Consider the following 17,356-nt stretch of genomic DNA (forward strand, 5'->3'; position numbering starts at 1 on the left):
TTGTAACCTTGAAGCCCGTCTTGCAGAGGCGACGGCTCCAACTGGTGCTCCAGTACTAGACGCTATAATCAGAACCATCCCTGGCTGTTCTGCTTCGCGGCTCAGTTTCTGGGTCACTCCTCAGCCCTCTGAGAGGGCTTCATCCACACGAGCAACAGAGGGAGACAGTGAGAGAGGGTGGGAGAGAGAAAGAGAGGCGAAGGTATTTATAGAAAAATGGGGCTTCGCAGTACCTTTCCTTGCAATGAACCATTTCAGGAGCAAGTTACTGTGTCCCAGTTTCATGCTCGCCGCTCAGCCAGAGGGTTTGGACCGAGGCTGAGGTCGGACAGCCTCACCCAGGATGGAGAGCCCGGCTCTCAGACGCTCTCAGCTCCTTTGCTGATTCAGAGCAGAGGGAAGAATTGGCCCTCACAAGCCACAAATGTGACCTTCTGGGGGTGGGGAGCAGCATCCGTGTAGGTGGGGTAGAGGCTTCGGGGAGGAGGTGAGTCAGGTCAGGTGGAGGAGCAGCTTGAGGGTGTCCGTGGGGCACTCCCTGGCTGCGTCGACCCCCTAGTCGGGGGGTGTGAGGAAAGGCTGGCTGGAACGTGCCCTGCCGCAAGCCGGGCAAGGATGAGGCGCTTCCTGAGCAGAAAGGGCCGCTTCTCCCTGCGCCAGAGCAAGTCTGGGACCCGGAGCGCCGCCAAAGATTTCTGTAAGTCTTGTTTCTCTCATTTGATCTTTTTTTGTATGACGGTATTCCTGAAGGGCTTCGTTTGCAAGACTGAAGATGAAGAGGAGCTACAGTAGAGTGTGTATCTGGGACGAAGGGTGGAGAACACAGAAGACAAGCCCTGACAGTACCGCTCAGTGTTACGAGAAGGCAAAGAGAGGATCCGTCCATGATGTCCTTATCTATTTTAATTCAGTTTTCTTCTGATTCTCTTTGGTGAGCTGACAGCAGTTGCTCCATCACTGATTCTTTGATTTATGTTTCATACAGTCGGTCTGAAGCCTGGCGTGCCACTGAGATCTGATTTGCCCTTGAGCAGAAATGACATCATTTACAATTCAGACTCTTTTTCTACTTGACTTTTAGGAGAAATTGCTGCACCGTTTTTTTCTTTCTTTTTTTGTGTCAGTTTTCATGTCTGACCTGCTAAAACTTTTAAAAGAAATAAAACAACTGCATGCCATTTTACACTTATGCAGCTCTCTTGTTTCGAATTCAAATTGTCTGACTACTTTCACTTTACTTAGGCGATTAATTTACGAAATTCAAAAAAATCTCAAAGACATCATTTGAACTGCAGTCTGGTTTATTTTAAGAAAACCTACAAGACAAAAACAAAAACAAAAAAAGTGCACAAAAGACTAGGGTTTGATGTACTCCTTTAATACAAAAATTGCTGTAAAATGTACTGCATGTTCACTGTGCTGCACCACATCCTGCATATTTTTAAATGTACCCAGATTAATGTCCTGTACAGATGAAGTGAAGACTCTTTTGGGACACTTTGTACAGCAGCAGAATGAGGCCAGTGACCAGGGGAAGGCCAGCGGTTCAACATGTGGTCCAGATACCAACAGTCACAAATAACCTCCTTCTCTGTTAAACGTCTCCTCTCGCTGTGATTTGTTCGACTTACAAAATGTTTTTTGGTCGTTCCAACAAAAAGACCTGTGTGCCGACTCACACCCCTCTAGGCTAATCAGAGCTTAATTAGCAGGCCTTCTTTATGGTTTTATTGCGAGCAGACATTTTCTTAAAGGAACACAACCCAAGAAAGCTGATAATGTCCCTTTTTGTCCCTTTTGCAGCTTTAAACAAGTTTTTGATTTTTTTCCCAGGATTGTTGTGTAGTTTGCTCCACCTTATCTCCATCAGTTGACCAACTTCCCCCATCTCTGCTGCCCCCCAAAATGTATCCCCCAAGGCATGAGGCTGCCATGTTTCAACGTAAAAATAACAACAATGATGATAATGAACCTGGAAACCTGGTTTGTTTTAGTGTTCTGTGCACAACTACTGTTGTCCTTTTAGCAGATTATTCTGTGGATCTGTGCAGCTCTTCCAGAGTTGCAATAAGCTTGTGGTTCTTTGATAAACGATACTCTTCCTGGGAACATTTCACATACTGTAGGTGAATGGACAAGCCTTCCAGTTCTCTTCCCAGTTTTAATGATGGATTGAAAAGAGCTCAGTGAGACATTACAAGCTTGGGATGTTGTTTTATCACCTAACTCGGCTTTACGCTTCTCCCTCACTTCACCCCTGAACTCTCTGCCGTGGCCTTTGGTTTTCACGATGCTTTTTGTTCGCTGAGCCTTCCCGGGATGGCTGGACTTATATACTAAGAGCAAATCACACACTGAACGCATCACCAGTTAGGTGACTTCTTAGGGTTCTGTGTTAGATTAACGGGCATTAAAGGAAAGAGGGTTGACTACTAACATACACCACACTTATTTTCCTTTGTAAAAGGAAATGAAAAATGATGTATTCCTTTTCTACTGCTTCACAATTCTGCACTTATCTGTGTTGGTCAATAAAACAAAATAAAATAAGATACAACAGATCATAAAAATATGAAATAATACAACATTTGAAAAGTTTTAAGGGGTTGAAATTTGTTTGTAAACACTATGTGTCAATCATTCCAGCAACATGTTACTTTGAGCCTCTCCAACTCCTGTGTGTTCTTTAGACCTTGGTCTCCCTGCCACCAACCAGAACTGGCCAGAAGCCTTTGGCTTCAGGCTCGGAGGCACTGGGCCCAGCTACATCCTGTCCGTAGTGGAAGGCAGCAGTGCCTTCCTTGCCGGCTTGCAGCCAGGTGACCAGGTGGTGGACATCGAGGGCCAGGATGTGACCAACCTCAGCACACCAGCTCTGATCGCTCTGGCTCAGACCCTCAAGACAGTACCCCCCAGTATCGGCGTCGTTTCACGGATCGAACAGGTCAGCTGATGCCTAAATATTTCAGATTTAGCCTCCGCTTTGTAGAATCCGGAATAATTTGGCAAATTTTTTAACATACCGTTCCTAAGATTGACATCACGCCAGGCCCAGATGGCCGTTTTGGCTTCACCATCGTGGGAGACAGCCCTCTGATGGTGGAGGAGAGCATGCCTGGCGGTCCGGCTGCACGCAGCGGCCTCAAAGTCAACGACTACGTCATGGAGGTCAACGGCATCCCGGTGAAGCATCACGAAACGGCAGCAGCCATGATCAAGGCGGCGCAGGGCCGACCCCTCCGACTGGGAGTGCTCAGCATGGCCCGCCGGAACAAGCGGCTGAGCAGCAGCATGCGGGTACTGTCGCAGAGCGGAGACAGCATCAGGGAGAGCCGAGCTCACAAGGCTATGGAGTTCAACAAAAAGGTGAGCGTGAAGCTACTTCTTTTCGCTCACATGGCTCCGGTTTCATTCCGTCATCGTGAGTCGTTTTAACACCGTCTTTATTGAATCAGGTGGAGGAGGTTCTCGGAGAGGAGCCTGACGTGAAGGAGCAGCTGTTCGAGGTGCTCAAGCAGTACGCTTCCGACAGGGATGTGGAGGTTCTGGCCGAAGCCTTGCCTGACATTTTGATCACAGAAGACCATCAGCAGCTGATCGACAGCGTCAGGTAGTTGCTTACGTGTTTCGCAACTATTCTATAAAAAAAAAAAAGTTACCTCAATTAAATAAAATTGTGATCAAAACATTTTTAAGTAACATTTTTTTTAACAAAAAAAAGTTTGGCTTAAAAAACTTTTATTTAAATTAAAAACACACATTTTTGTCTCACAAAGTGAAAAAATTATTAGTAAAAAGCTTTTTTTTTTTTTGCACATATCACAAATCTTTTCTTGCTATTCAAAGTTTTTGTTTGTGATTCAAAGTTTTGCTTGCGATTCTCACATGACGTCGTGGGCAGGGCCTAAGCATCGCAACAAAAGATTCCTGATGCGTGCAAATAAAAGTTTGTTTTACAAATAACTTTTTAAGTTCACAAGACAAAAATGAGTTATTTAATTTAAAAGTTTTTTAAACAAAACTTTTAGTTTAAAAAAATAAATGATTACAATTGCAAATGTTTTGATAATTTACTTAAATGAGTTTTTTTTAATTTTTAAATTTAATAATTGTGAAACAAATTTAACTGCATACTCTGCAAACCATGACACACTTTTATTAGACAGGAGCAGCTTGATTGGATATTACATACATTATATCTATCATGATAGTTCAGGACGAGTTATTTTTAATTCTAAATGAATATCCTTGTTGAACTTTTATTAAAGTGCTATTCCCCTTCAAGATATATTTACTTAACGCTGGAATAAATGCCTCTAGAATAAACTCCTCTCTGCTTAAACCGCTACTCCGTGCTGAAGCAGAAACGACAACGTTCAACGTTTCTGTTATCTGACATGTATCAATCAATCAATCAAATTTTATTTGTACAGCACATTTCAGCAGCAAGGCATTTCAAAGTGCTTTGCATCATTAAAAACAAAACAGAGTCAAACAACATTGAATAAACAGTAAAAAGAGAAAGAAATACGGAAAAAGAATAATAAATAAATAAAAAATAAAGATAAAAAAACATTAAAGCCCTCACCTCTTTTCTACCCTTACGACTTTAGTTGAAACTAGTGGTGTGCCGATCGATCGGTCACCGATCATAATCGGCCAATTTTCGTGAAAAAGTGCATGATCAGTGATAATAATAATTTTAGTACATGTTATTATGCGTCAGAAGAGGTCTTTGGAAATACAAAAAATAAATAAATAATGGACCAAAAGACCAATCACCCCTAGTGCCACCACCCCCAACGCCTCCCATCCATCCATCCATCCATCCATCCATCCATCCATCCATCCATCCATCCATCCATCCATCCATCCATCCATCCATCCATCCATCCATCCATCCATCCATCCATCCATCCATCCATCCATCCATCCATCCATCCATCCATCCATCCATCCATCCATCCATTTTCTGAACACCCTTGTCCCTTAGTGGGGTCCGGAGGGCTGCCGGTGCCTATCTCCAGTCAACGTTTCGGGCGAGAGGCAGGGTTCACCCTGGACAGGTCGCCACTCTGTCGCAGGGCAGCACAGAGACACACAGGACACACAACCATGCACACACACACACTCACACCTAGCAACAATTTGGAGAGGCCAATTAACCTGACAGTCATGTTTTTGGACTGTGGGAGGAAACCGGAGTACCCAGAGAAAACCCACGCATGCACAGGGAGAACATGCAAACTCCATGCAGAAAGACCGGGGCCAGGAATCAAACCCAGAACCTTCTTGCTGCAATGCAACAGTTCTACCAACTGCACCACTGTGCAGCCCCCCCAACGCCTCTCGAAAACTCAAATGTCTGGCCTCCAGCCAGACATTTGAGTTTGTCAGCCTCCACTTCTTTCATTCCTTCATTCCTTTTCTGGTTTGTAAATTCGTACATGTCCTATAAACCTAATCTAAAAATAACCCTAATTTTACCTTTGAGATCTTTTCGGAAAAAAAAAGGTTGAGTTGCTATCTTTTTTTGAACTGAGGTTTTAACAAAAGGTGTCAGCATATGTACAGTTGTGAAGCCAGAACAGCACTAAGGTTCTAACCATTCAAATGCAGCATTAAAAGTCCAAGACAATGCATTCATTTCATAGATGAGTGTAGTTAAACCTCTGATTGTCTCTGTGTTTTTCTATCCATCTGTATGGGGCAGAATTGATTTGATTGGATTGGGTGTTTGTTGGGTTGTGTGTGGGGAGGCAGAAGAAAAGACTCGCCCTGGGCAGCAGTCATAAGAGGATCACTAGTAATGCTTTTCTTTCACATTCAAAGAGTTATGCCGTCATAACTGCCCAGTCGTTCCATGAAAGCCATGTTATATAATATAAAATGTGCACAACTAAAACATAGCAGGACAAACATTTGATTTTCAACCCAGCTTCATTTATTGGGAATAGTTTGTATGAGTAAAGCAAAAACGGTTTTGGTTGTAAATATGTGACAAAAGCAGACAAATTCCTCTAATGGTGGATTTCTTTCCAGCCAATCCACTGTTTCTGTGAACAAATAATCAACTGACTGTGAAGTGAATAAAATGCCAGAAACATTTCCAACAAACTGAACTGAGGGATGTTCTGTTGTCTCTAGTTTCATACTCCTGAACTGTCTAGCATAGTGCTTCCCATAATAGTATAGACTTACACGACAGTGGAGCTCACTGAGGCAGCAAAGCCCGCTTAAATCCACAATGAAATAAATAATTTAGACTCACTCCACCCCTTCGTGATTTGACTGGGAAATCAAGCTCTCCAATGGATGAGTTTGCCCAAATATCAACCACTCACTCTCATCCTCGTATACTTGAATGTCACCCATCCGTTCTCACCTTTCGGGAACTGTACAGTACGATTAGAAAATCTCTGCCGTGTATTGCATTTCTTCTTCCTCAGCACTGATTAGAAAACCAAACCCCCTAAACACAACACCGCTGCTCACGTTTGCATTTTTTTTTAATGTGTGTGTCTGTGTGTGTGTCACTTCGCCTCACTCTGTCTTCTTCGCTCTCACTTTGACTTTCTCTCAGTTGATTTCTTTCTTCCCTGTTTCTCCCTGTCAGCTGAGATTCTCGCTCTGTGAAACGCTCAATCTGGTTTTTTTTTTCTCCTTTTTTTATTATTTTATTATTTTTGTGGATCTCATCACTGGATGTTCATATTCCCTCCTCAGCAGACAGCTCATAGCTGCTGCAGCCAGTTTGCTGCTGGTGCTTGAGATGTACACACGTATGAATGCAGGGAATCATGCAGATGCTCCTCACACACACATGCAGACGTACTCGCTTTGAAGTTCCTTGCTGAGGGAAATTATGGACTGCTGCCTCAGGTGAGTGCTGGAAAACAGTTTGGCGTGGCTTGGTTTCAGTTTTTCAAGCTGCTAAATGCAACCCATGGTGAAGTTTGCTGTCTAAGCTCTATGTTCATGAGGCGGTTTGTGGCTTGTCATTAAAAAAAAAAGCCTTTATTGCTATTTTTATGGTTGATTTTTTTTTTTGGAGGGTAATCAGTTTCTGTCTTGAGCTAGAGGACATAGTATTTGTTGTGTCAGTTTCTCACAATGTGCTATCCTCTTCCTCATAAAGCTGCCTGTGAATATTCTTTCCATTCTTCATTTTGCATATGATTTAATTATGCATAAGTGGTGCTGGGATTCTTTTTCCTCCCTGTGTTTTTTTTCCGCTTTGGCTGTTTTTTTGGCACATGAAGTAGAACATACAGAAACTCTCCCTATGTGAGACCCAGACCATCTGTAGAGAAATCAAAAGTATATCCAGACAGTTTAGTTCTGAAAAGAATTGTGAGTTGATTTGTTTTGTTCAAATGGGCAGGAACTAATGAGCCATATTTTCCCCAATGCATGTGTTTGTCCCAGTTGTCCCAATTTCAAACAGGGTGTGCAGATTTTGCTAAATGCTCCAAATGAGCAAACTTTTCCAGTAGAAACTCAGGAGAGCTGTAGTCTGCAGGGGGTTGGGCTTCCAGGCTGGCCACCAGCCTTGCCTCAGGGTGTTGTGTTGATGTAAATTGTTTCCTCCGAATTGTATTTAGAAAAATGCTTAAGATGAAAAATCTCAGTTTCTTGGGGGCTACTTACACATTTTAAAGGCATCTTTCAGGTCCGCTTGTTTACTTAAAAACGTGAAACTGGGGAGGATGTTTGTTGATTTGTTAATCACTTTATACCTGAGATTTTCATGAAATTTACAGAGAAAATGATCACACAGCTTTTTAAGAGAGATGAATATGCATATTGCCCAATTTTCATCTTGTTTTTCCAATCCATTCAGTTTATTCACAAAGTAAAAAATTTCACACTGATATAAATTCAAGGCACAGACAGGTCTGATCACGTCCATTAGAGAAGGACGACTGGTTTCTTACAGGAACAAACCTACGCTGTAACCATGTTATGCAAACGGGTGGGTTGACAAAAACTCCACAAAATGACTGGTCCAATGTTACTTTTTATGTCATTAAAGATGATGCAGAGTTAATGGCAACAACAGGCCACTCAGGCATTTTTGGCACATATTGTTCTCGTTAATGCTGTTGTGAGTTCAAGGCCTTTGGTTCAGCAACCTCAGCTGCATGTTATAAAAGCACAAACGGCTCATGATCTCGCTGGGTTGGCATGCTTGATGTGCATGACAAAGCAGTCGGTAAAGGAGTATTGGTGCAAGTGCGTTTATTACTGTACAGTGATCTGAAAGTGGCTATAGTCAATGGTATTAATGGATATATTGATTAATCCTTCCAGGAAAAAGACACAGCTAAACAGAGATGTAATCAGCCAGTAGTACTTCACTAAAGACCAGTCATGGTTAATTGCAGTAATAACTTTGACAATGAATACACTAAGCAAAGAGATAGATTTAAACACAAAGTTGAAGGGTTGTCACTGGGTTAGTGTCAATGAAAGAAAAACACAAAGTGGGAGCAACAACTGTGTTAATGAATTTGTCCAGGAAAGAGACAGATTTAAACATGCAAGCTTTTAGCCAGGATACTGTGACTTTCTATTGGAAAAGCACTCAGAGTTAGTGAAAGGACTTAATCATTAACTCCATATAAAAAGATACATGGTAAAACTTATAATGACTGGGTCAGATTTGTCTTCATTGGAAAAATAACACCTCTCACCTCAAACTTTGACGAAAAACTCTCTTAAAAGCAAATTTTCTAAGCATGCTAAACTGGTAAAATATCACCACTGTTGGCATACTAAACTGAGGTAAATAATATATTGTCAGTTTGAACAGTCAGATAAAGTAATGTCAAAATTTGGTTACAGCTCTTCTGCATCAAAGCACGGCATCGCAGATCTGTCAGCTTGATAGTCTCAATATGCTGTGTCTGATTAAATCTACAAATTACTCCCCAGCATATCAAATAACCCAACTCCAGGGTAGTGAATTAAAGATTATTGGGGTGCTTCATCACCATCTGAGTGCCTGGGATGTAAGTTTTTGGTGTTTGTTACTGTCACCGAATCGCTCTCTAATTTTCCCCGCTGTGGCCTATCCGTAGCCGTGCATCACGGTCTGTCAACATCTTCCCCTCAATCGCTGTCTCTCCCTGTGACAGTCTGCAGTGACGCGCTCTGCACACAGCTGTCAAAGCTCTCCCGTCGACCTCTGCAGGAGGTCTCGTATCAAAAGACGTGAGGTGTGTTTAACAGCTTATATGAAGTTTTACTTTTTGTTTTCATGTCTCATATGGCCTGACCAGCTGGGCCGTGCTGTGCTCCGTCTGCCGCTGCCTCCCACAGGATGCTTTCTATTTTTAAGCAGCCTACTTCTTTGAATAAATTCTCTTTTAGGTTTCTGAGTCACTTGCTGGTGTCAATTCTTAAATTGTGGCTGAGCTCAAAGGTCACCGATCATTGGACTCATACAGCTTAGGGTACCTGCAGTGGCAAAGGAGGCAAGCTTGAAAGACCTAGGAGCTTTTCTGATAGTTTCATTACCTTGCGATGAATTTCATGAATATATAGGGACATTTATGCTTTATTCTGACAGTGTGTCTGTATGTGGGGTCATGTTGACAAGTTACAATAAACTATAGTAATGTTCATATATAAATCAGATTCAAAATGTAATAATCATTAAGACTGATTTTTTAAAATTTCCTCCCATGAAACAACTTCCTTTAAAAAATGTAAATAAACAAGAAACACTGGGTTGCTGGAGCGATGATGAACACATCCAGGGAATAGAGGCCAGAGGACAAAGCAAAAAGTGTCAACGTCAAGAAAAACTTTAGCTATTTATTACAATTGAACGTCTTGAGGGCAGTCAGGTTGGACAAAACTTCTTCGTGTGTTCACCGGCTCCGTTTTGCTTTCTGTCAGAGTCAGATCTCAGCTTGATGTCGTAAGGGATTTCAAGGAAGACGATGTCACAGCGGCTTATTGCCTGATCATAAGAGGACTTGGAGTAATCTGAGAAACTCAGATTCATGATCTAAGAAAGAAGAGACACTCAGATTACCCTGTGTAGACAGTCAGTTTTTAAACCACGTTCTGAGACTCGAGGAGAAGCCATTAGCACAGGATAGATGGTTGTTATGACTACATCTAAAAAATTTTGAAGTATCCCTCGAGGAAAGCAGTTTTTGCACATAATGCATCCAATCTCTGCGTTGGGATTATGGATATATCCAAAGCACTCCAAATGTTTGTTTTTCATTCTTTTCTTTTCAAAAAATGTGATTGCATTCAACAGAATGAAGAGGCAGAGAAATCTGTCAACGCTCCTGTGTGTCTGATTGCGAATGTTACTGTTTCCTGCACTGATCCAGTCATTGTGCCGACCTGCCTACGGAAGTCCACAGGGACGACTTTCTCTTTTCCACTTCTTTCATCTCTCCCTCCCCACTTCTGTTCATCTCATTCTTTCGTTCCTCCTCTGAGGGGCTGGATGATTTGTCACTTACTACCTCTGACTGCGGAATGATGGACAACCTAATGGGGAGGATTAGCTTTCAGCTGTTAGCGAGAGGGTCAGCCTGTGTTGATCCTGACCCTTGCCTTTCAGTTAGAGCACCTAAAAATGGGACAACGTGAAGAGAGCTGCCCCCGACATAAAGGTGGACAACAGCTCAAGATGCTGCATGAGGATGTTTTGGAGGTCTGGAAGGATGTGAACTACAGCCGCTCTTCTGGTTTTCTCCCTCCCTGAGTCCCAGCTTCTCTCTTTCTTCATTTGGCTGCTTCCCAAGCCTGCAGCGAGTGCTTTTCAGATCCAGGACACCTTCCCGTTTCTCCTTTGCCTTATCTTCCTCCTTTGTCCGGGAGAGTTGTTTCAACCGTATGGAGAGTCACTGTGATATGAACGAGGCATTTGCATTGCTCGACTAAATTCAAGCACTTCCTCATAGCCCCGAGGAGCCATGGGAAGGGACAGGAGCCTTTCTAGACACTTTAGGTATGGCGGCTTTTACTTTGATCTCAGAAATGTTGACTGTGCTTTTTTGTGCTTTGTTGTGGGGTGTATTTAAGGTTAGCTGACTACTGTTCTGCAATGACATTAATTAAGCATGTTTCGATGATGCACTTCACACTTCTCTGTATATCTGTAAACGTACACCGTGCCTGAAAGCAATTAGTGTTTTTAAATCTGCAGGAAGAAAACTTGGTCATTCTAGAAAAACTCTAAAATAGAAAAAGTTCTGATCTCTATACTTTGAAAGATTTTTTACTTTTTTTATTATTATTTTCACTCCTTAGGATTGACATCTTTGGGCCTTATAATGTGCCATTCATATGCACACTCATGCTTGGCCCAGCTGTCAAACTGGCTGATCAGAAGTGGGTCTGCTAATAATTGGTCTTGCAATGTGCTTCCCAGCTGATTGCAGTTGTCATTCATCCCTCTGTGCATTGTGTCCTTGATCCACCCCTCCCTCAGACCCAATTATAGACTCTTCTCGGCCTCCTTATAATTTAGGGCATCCCGGAGCCTACATCCAACTTTAGTGAAAGAATTCACTAACGTTTAAAAGGGATATTTTTTCAGGTCAAATCAAAACGTACAAGTCAACTTCCTTAGTTTCATGCTTCTAATTTATTAGCAGCCCCGATTTTAATACTTAGTAATAACAAAATGTTCTCAAATTCTCTGGAAGAGAAACTGGCCTGCAGCATCGCAGATCCCCTGCCGTACTTGACAATGAACACACTTCTGCATATTTATCCTTCATTTCACACTGAACCCACCTTATGATTGTTTGTTGTCTGCAAACACAATCTTTGTCTAATCCGACCAAGGCACAAAAAACATTTAACAAACTCGACATTTACGTTTGTAATGGTAGGACAGAAATAACTTTTTTTATGCTTTCCAAGTAACCTGTCACAGAAATATCTAATGGATGACCATTTTACATGATCAAGGTTGAATGTTTATTTTTCCAATTTAATGCTTATTTACAAAGCTAATAGAAACAAAGCATTAGTTAATCATGAAACCAGACATTATAATTTGTTGTTGCAACAATTTTACATTTTTAGTAAAAAAAGGTAGAGCAAGGTTCAGTGCTTTGAGCAAGAGGAAGAAATTAATTCACCCATCAAATGAACTCATTCAGTTTCTTTCAACCTGTCCATCATTTAACCAATGATTTGACAGCAGTGATATGTTTTTCAGGAAAGTTACATGGCCTACATAAACTGTAAACTACAGGCGTCACAGATATATTTCCAATAGTTACATGACCTTGGCCTAGAAAGAGCTCCGGTTCTCTGCTGTCTCTCTCTTTCTGCTCTCATGGTTCCTTCAGATTCAGCAGCTTCTGTCCCTTCAAATGCGTCTTTCACTGAGATCAAGAAAACTTCCTCTTATTACATAAAAACAGGTCATGAAGATGGGCTTGTAGCGGGGTGTGACAGACGACTAGCCCATCGGGGAAGTGTTGACTGTTTTTCTGCAAGAGTGCACAAAACACTTAATCACTGTCACCTACTTACATGAGCTCGCTTAGCTTGTAAATTACAAGGTTTTGCTTTCACACAACAGAGAGCATCATCCTGCAGTTATCAAACGGTACCTATGGCAGATTACATCCTAAAAATGCCGTGTGTAATTATGGTGAGGCTGTCGGCTGCTGAGTGAGGCTGAGGAGACTGTAGCTGTCAATCAGCTGGAAAAAAAATACCCTGGTGAATCAGCTGTTATTTAAGGATTCCCTCGATGATTGTATTTGACGTTGTGAGTCTGCAGACTGACAGAAAGTGTGGAAAGAGAAAATTGCAAAAGTTGCAGGAAAGCTTTTTTGCTTATAGGTGATCAGAGGATGAATGTGTTGACCTAATCTGACAGGAGCATTAAAAGCACAACAATCAAAATTTTGGAACTTTGCAGTCCGTCTTTTATGGTAGAACTCTATCAGAATCCCTTATCTTAACTTAGTAATATTTGCCCATTGTGTATGGCAAAAGCATCATCGTGTCACTACTGTGTTTCACAGTGGGATTTGTTATTTTTGATGATGCTCAGTTTTAAGCGGCCTTTTAGAACTGGTGAGCAACATACTCTGCGTTATCAATTGTCTGTTAGTGTATGCCTATTTGCATAAATCTTCTAGATTTGACTGAAAATGAGATTTTGTGTTGTTAAAAATACCTAAACATGTTAGTTTTATTTCTCTTTAAACAACAGAAGATATAAGAACTGCAGTCAAAATATTTTTGACTGCAGTTCTTAGTCATCTTGACACAAATAGAAACCCTTTTAGCTCAACATTTCAATGACCAGCATCTTCCACAACAGAAAAAGTTGAAAGCTCAAACAGATAACATTTTTGTAAACCTTCAGCCTACTTGACATCTGTTTTAAGTCTTGCTTTTGCTCACTGCGTTGCAGCCGGAATAACTTTAAACATCTCTGTAGGTCCTCTGACTTCATTTTAAACATGTCACAACCAAATGGCTAACTTTGTGTCTTCTCCACATAGTAACAAATTCCACACTGAAGAGTGTTGCTGTAATCTGTAGTTATGAATGGTGGGTACACTGATAAGGAAAATATCTTACTTTTACGTTTCTGTGCTATTACAGATAAGAGGTAATCAAGCACTGAATCAGCTGCATCTCTGGAGAGAACATATTTAATTTATCACAAAGTTTTCAGAAGTACTCGTTTAGAGATTTCTACTTCATTGCTGAGCCTGAATAATGAGTTGTGCCGTGTATAATGGAGGCACACTGGAATTAATGCAAAACCAAAAGCTCTCTTTTCTCCTCTGCACAACTGAAGCACCCAAGAGACAAAGAGACACAGATAGAAGAGGAGAGCGAGTCGCGCTTATGATCGAGGCAGCACAATTTTTCAGGTGGAACAGGAAAGATAGCACGCAGAGATAAAAAGAACTAAAAAGGAATGTTTGCCCTTCATTTACTGAAAACATATATGCCCTAAACCACTTCTCATCACAGTTTGTGGTAATTCTTCATCTATTTAAAGTGAATTTCTCTCATTTTGTTACATGTTGTTAATTCCCTTGTAGGTAACTGCTGAAGGAAAACCCATGCAGCACACAACTGAGCGTTGGAGATGTTTAATGGAAGCAGACTTCACTTGACCTTGAATCCGTTTGCAAGAAACTTTTCTTTATTTCAGTTGTCGGGAGATGATAAACTGTCCTGCAGGGAGGAAACTGTCTTAAATTTGATCTGAACAATATGATTCCTTCACTAAGCTTTGTTCTGTATTGGAAATAATTAGTTGCAAACTTCTCTTATCTCTTTCCATTTTATAACCCATATTTTAACACTACGTATAAATACCCTTTCTTTGCACAGGATACAAGATACGAGTTGGCTCACAGAAACACGCAAAATCACAGACTATAATACACTCTTATTGCTTCAGTTATTAGTTTTCTCTTCTTTAAGAGGAGCCAAATGTTGAATAATAAGAGGAGGAAAAACACCATAAGGGAGGAGAGAAGTGCTGTCTCCCAGAGGTAGCTCATTCACCGAGCTCCCTCCTTTTTTGTTTAATAGCTGTGAGCTGTCACCGATTCTGAGCACTCTTACCTACAGCTGCTGTGATCTTACAACAAAGCTCCCCTCCTGCAAGCGCAGGCACTCTTATTCAAATGTTGGACCATTTTCCTTCCTTCTGTAAAGCATGTGGACTGATCTGTTTCTGGTGAAGCCCTGGAGTGATTTGTTTGCAGTAACTTGGACTTAAGCGGGGATTTGTGCTGAAACGATAAAGTGAGCTTTTCCCCAGTCCGTTTGTGATTGTTTTATTTTTTTTGCGTGGTTCCGCAATGTTTGCCAGGATCTTCATTCCCAAAAAGCACCGGGAGCGTTTCGATGAGGTGGTCTCCCAGAGCCTGATGAGCAGGCTGAAGGGCCGCAGCTTCAGTGACCCCAGCCGCAGCCACCTCCGCCGCAGCCGGAGCGAGGACCACCCTGAGCGTCTGCTCGTCTCCACCCGCGCCAGCTCAGTGCCACGCACCCACGCAGAAGAAGGTGTGGTGCCCCCTGCCAGAGGCATGCGCAAGACCACCTCCCTCATAGCTGGCCACTCGGGTGGCACCACCACCAACTGCAGGTTTGCATCAAGTGACAATTTGGGCCTTCGGGGGCAATTAGCAAAGGAGGAAAGTTTATAAAAAGGCATAATTATAGCTTATTAAGCTGTAATAAAAGGTCATTAGTTTGGACAGCTCCCCCCCCCCTCCATTATTAAAGCAGATCATGATTTGAAATCAGCTTTTTGTATCAATCCAGGCTATATTCGTTTGGTGTTAAAAGTTAGTTTGATAATGTGAAACATTGAAGAGTGAGAAAAAAAGCAAACTACAGTAAAAATTACATCCTGTGGTGATAACACCATCCCTTTTTAGCAGTGTCAATGTTCTCCTGCATTTCTTCTCAATCACGTTGTTCCAGAATATAAACTAAATTTGGAGACATTTTAAAGAAAACTTTCAAATACAGAGACCTCCCCTGTAAACATCCTGTCACCGTCTTTTGAAAACTACAGGCTAAAAGCCATCTTAGTAAAACCTTCTAAGGCTGTGGCATCATTAGGCTCTGCCAAGGAACCTACTGCCTATGCTTCAGTAGAAGTACGCATTGTGGATGTTAAAATATAATGTCTGGTTTGATAAGGAAATGATGTAAAAACTGTGATTTGCACTTTGATCCAACTTCACCACTGTGACAACTGTTAAGGCAGGCGAATAGGTGCACATTTTTTCATTTTATAGCATTTCAGTTTAGTTTTGATTCCCTAGAGACATTGCAGACAACATAGTAGCAACAGATAATGTATAAAATGTTGATTTTTCTATTCTGAAATCCATTTCTGCAGGACCGTCAGAGTTTGTAAGGGCAACATGAGTTTTGGCTTCACCCTGAGAGGCCACGCTCCAGTGTGGATTGACTCTGTGATCCCCGGTAGGCCTCAGTGTTTGTTTTCCGTTGCAAACAATAGTTCACAGAACTCGGTGACACATTCATGAGGCTGCACATCCATTGAGCAGTGGCCGCTTGAGAATCGTATCCCACTTGCATGTTGTTTTACTCTGCAGGAAGTCCTGCAGACAAGGCCGGTTTGAAACCAGGAGATCGGATCCTGTTTCTGAATGGGCTGGACATGAGGTTTGAGTTCCTGTATTCATTTCATAGATGTTATCCGTGTGCACCAACAGCCTGTTGTACATAAATAACTTTACCTCAGAATGAGTAAGAAAAAAGCCACAAAAGATCGACTGTGTAAAATATGTCAGCATGTTGCCTGACTGTCGAAGATTTCCTGTTTGTAGGTGTTACAGCTACAACACTACATATTCCTATTTGTGCCTAACAATAGCTCACCTTTAAAGACAAGAGATAAAAAGAACACAGATAAAAGATTGTAGAAGAGTCTTCTGGGAGAACAGAGAACGTCAGTACTCTGTTGCTATTTCAAGCATAAATAAAGCAAAATCATCTGCTGCTTTTCCTTCAGTATGTTGTGATTTGGGAGACTATTTTTCCTGTCTAAATCTGTGCTATTCAAAAACAATTTCCTAATGTTTCTGCATTTGTTCTTTTGTGCACAATATCAATTTCTGCAGGACCTCTTCTCATGAAAAAGTTGTGTCCATGCTTCAAGGAAGCGGAGCCATGCCCACCCTGGTTGTGGAGGAGGGTCCTCCTACTTTTCCTCTGGCTGAGCAGGACCTCGCAGGAGGCAGCGTTCCCACTGAGCGTGCGCGCTCTCCGGTGCTCAGTTCCCTGCAGTGGGTGGCTGACATCCTGCCTCCCAGCATCAGGGTTCAGGGACGCACCTTTGGGCAACAGCTGGAACACCTGCTGACCATCCAGGAGAGGTATACCATCTGTAAGGCTTTGGAGAACTTCTTCCAACACAGGTGAGCTAAAAGGGCGAGGAGATCATGAGTTGAGAGATAAAAAGGAGTTAGAAATTAGACAAATTAGTATAAGTGATCCAGAACAATAAATACATTTAAAATTAAATGTCATCAGCAATGGTAGAGTAAAGGTTTGAGAGATGTTTATGGGCTTTTCAGCTGTGGTCCTAAGGTGTAAACTGTGGGCACACAAAGGAAAACAAAAAACAGAAGACAACAAAAAAAATGTTAGACCACAGCATTTATTAGCACAAAAATGAAGGAAGATCTGAGGGGAACATTGTCGTTTGTTGCTCTATTTTTTTAAAACATATTTTTGTCTTTTCTTTCAGGTGTTTTTTATATTAAATTTTCACTTTTTTGGTTTTATGTAATATTTTCTAATTAAAGGTTTTTGTTACATCTTGTTCCTCCTTACTGTTGCTGAG

General features: G+C 41.7%; 1 protein-coding gene across 5 annotated transcripts in view; it reads left to right on the forward strand.

The window, feature by feature from the left end:
• Positions 1-180: 180 nt before the first annotated feature.
• grid2ipa (glutamate receptor, ionotropic, delta 2 (Grid2) interacting protein, a) overlaps positions 181-17,356 on the forward strand; it is a 28,042-nt gene continuing 10,866 nt past the window's right edge. For 2 of the 5 annotated variants that reach the window (XM_008416787.3, XM_008416789.3), the window contains exons 1-8: positions 182-697; positions 2,691-2,944; positions 3,034-3,366; positions 3,456-3,610; positions 14,843-15,118; positions 15,884-15,969; positions 16,104-16,173; positions 16,632-16,928. In XM_008416787.3, the coding sequence (XP_008415009.2) occupies positions 616-697; positions 2,691-2,944; positions 3,034-3,366; positions 3,456-3,610; positions 14,843-15,118; positions 15,884-15,969; positions 16,104-16,173; positions 16,632-16,928 (1,553 nt within the window). In that variant the 5' untranslated portion in view covers positions 182-615. Of the gene's footprint in view, positions 698-2,690; positions 2,945-3,033; positions 3,367-3,455; positions 3,611-4,940; positions 6,883-6,922; positions 10,982-14,842; positions 15,119-15,883; positions 15,970-16,103; positions 16,174-16,631; positions 16,929-17,356 lie in introns of those variants that run through there. The other 3 variants (XM_008416788.3, XM_008416791.3, XM_008416790.3) reach the window with 3 other exon arrangements.

Source organism: Poecilia reticulata, chromosome 8, assembly GCF_904066995.2.
Source record: "Poecilia reticulata chromosome 8, P_reticulata-male-v2, whole genome shotgun sequence".
NCBI lineage: Eukaryota > Metazoa > Chordata > Actinopteri > Cyprinodontiformes > Poeciliidae > Poecilia > Poecilia reticulata.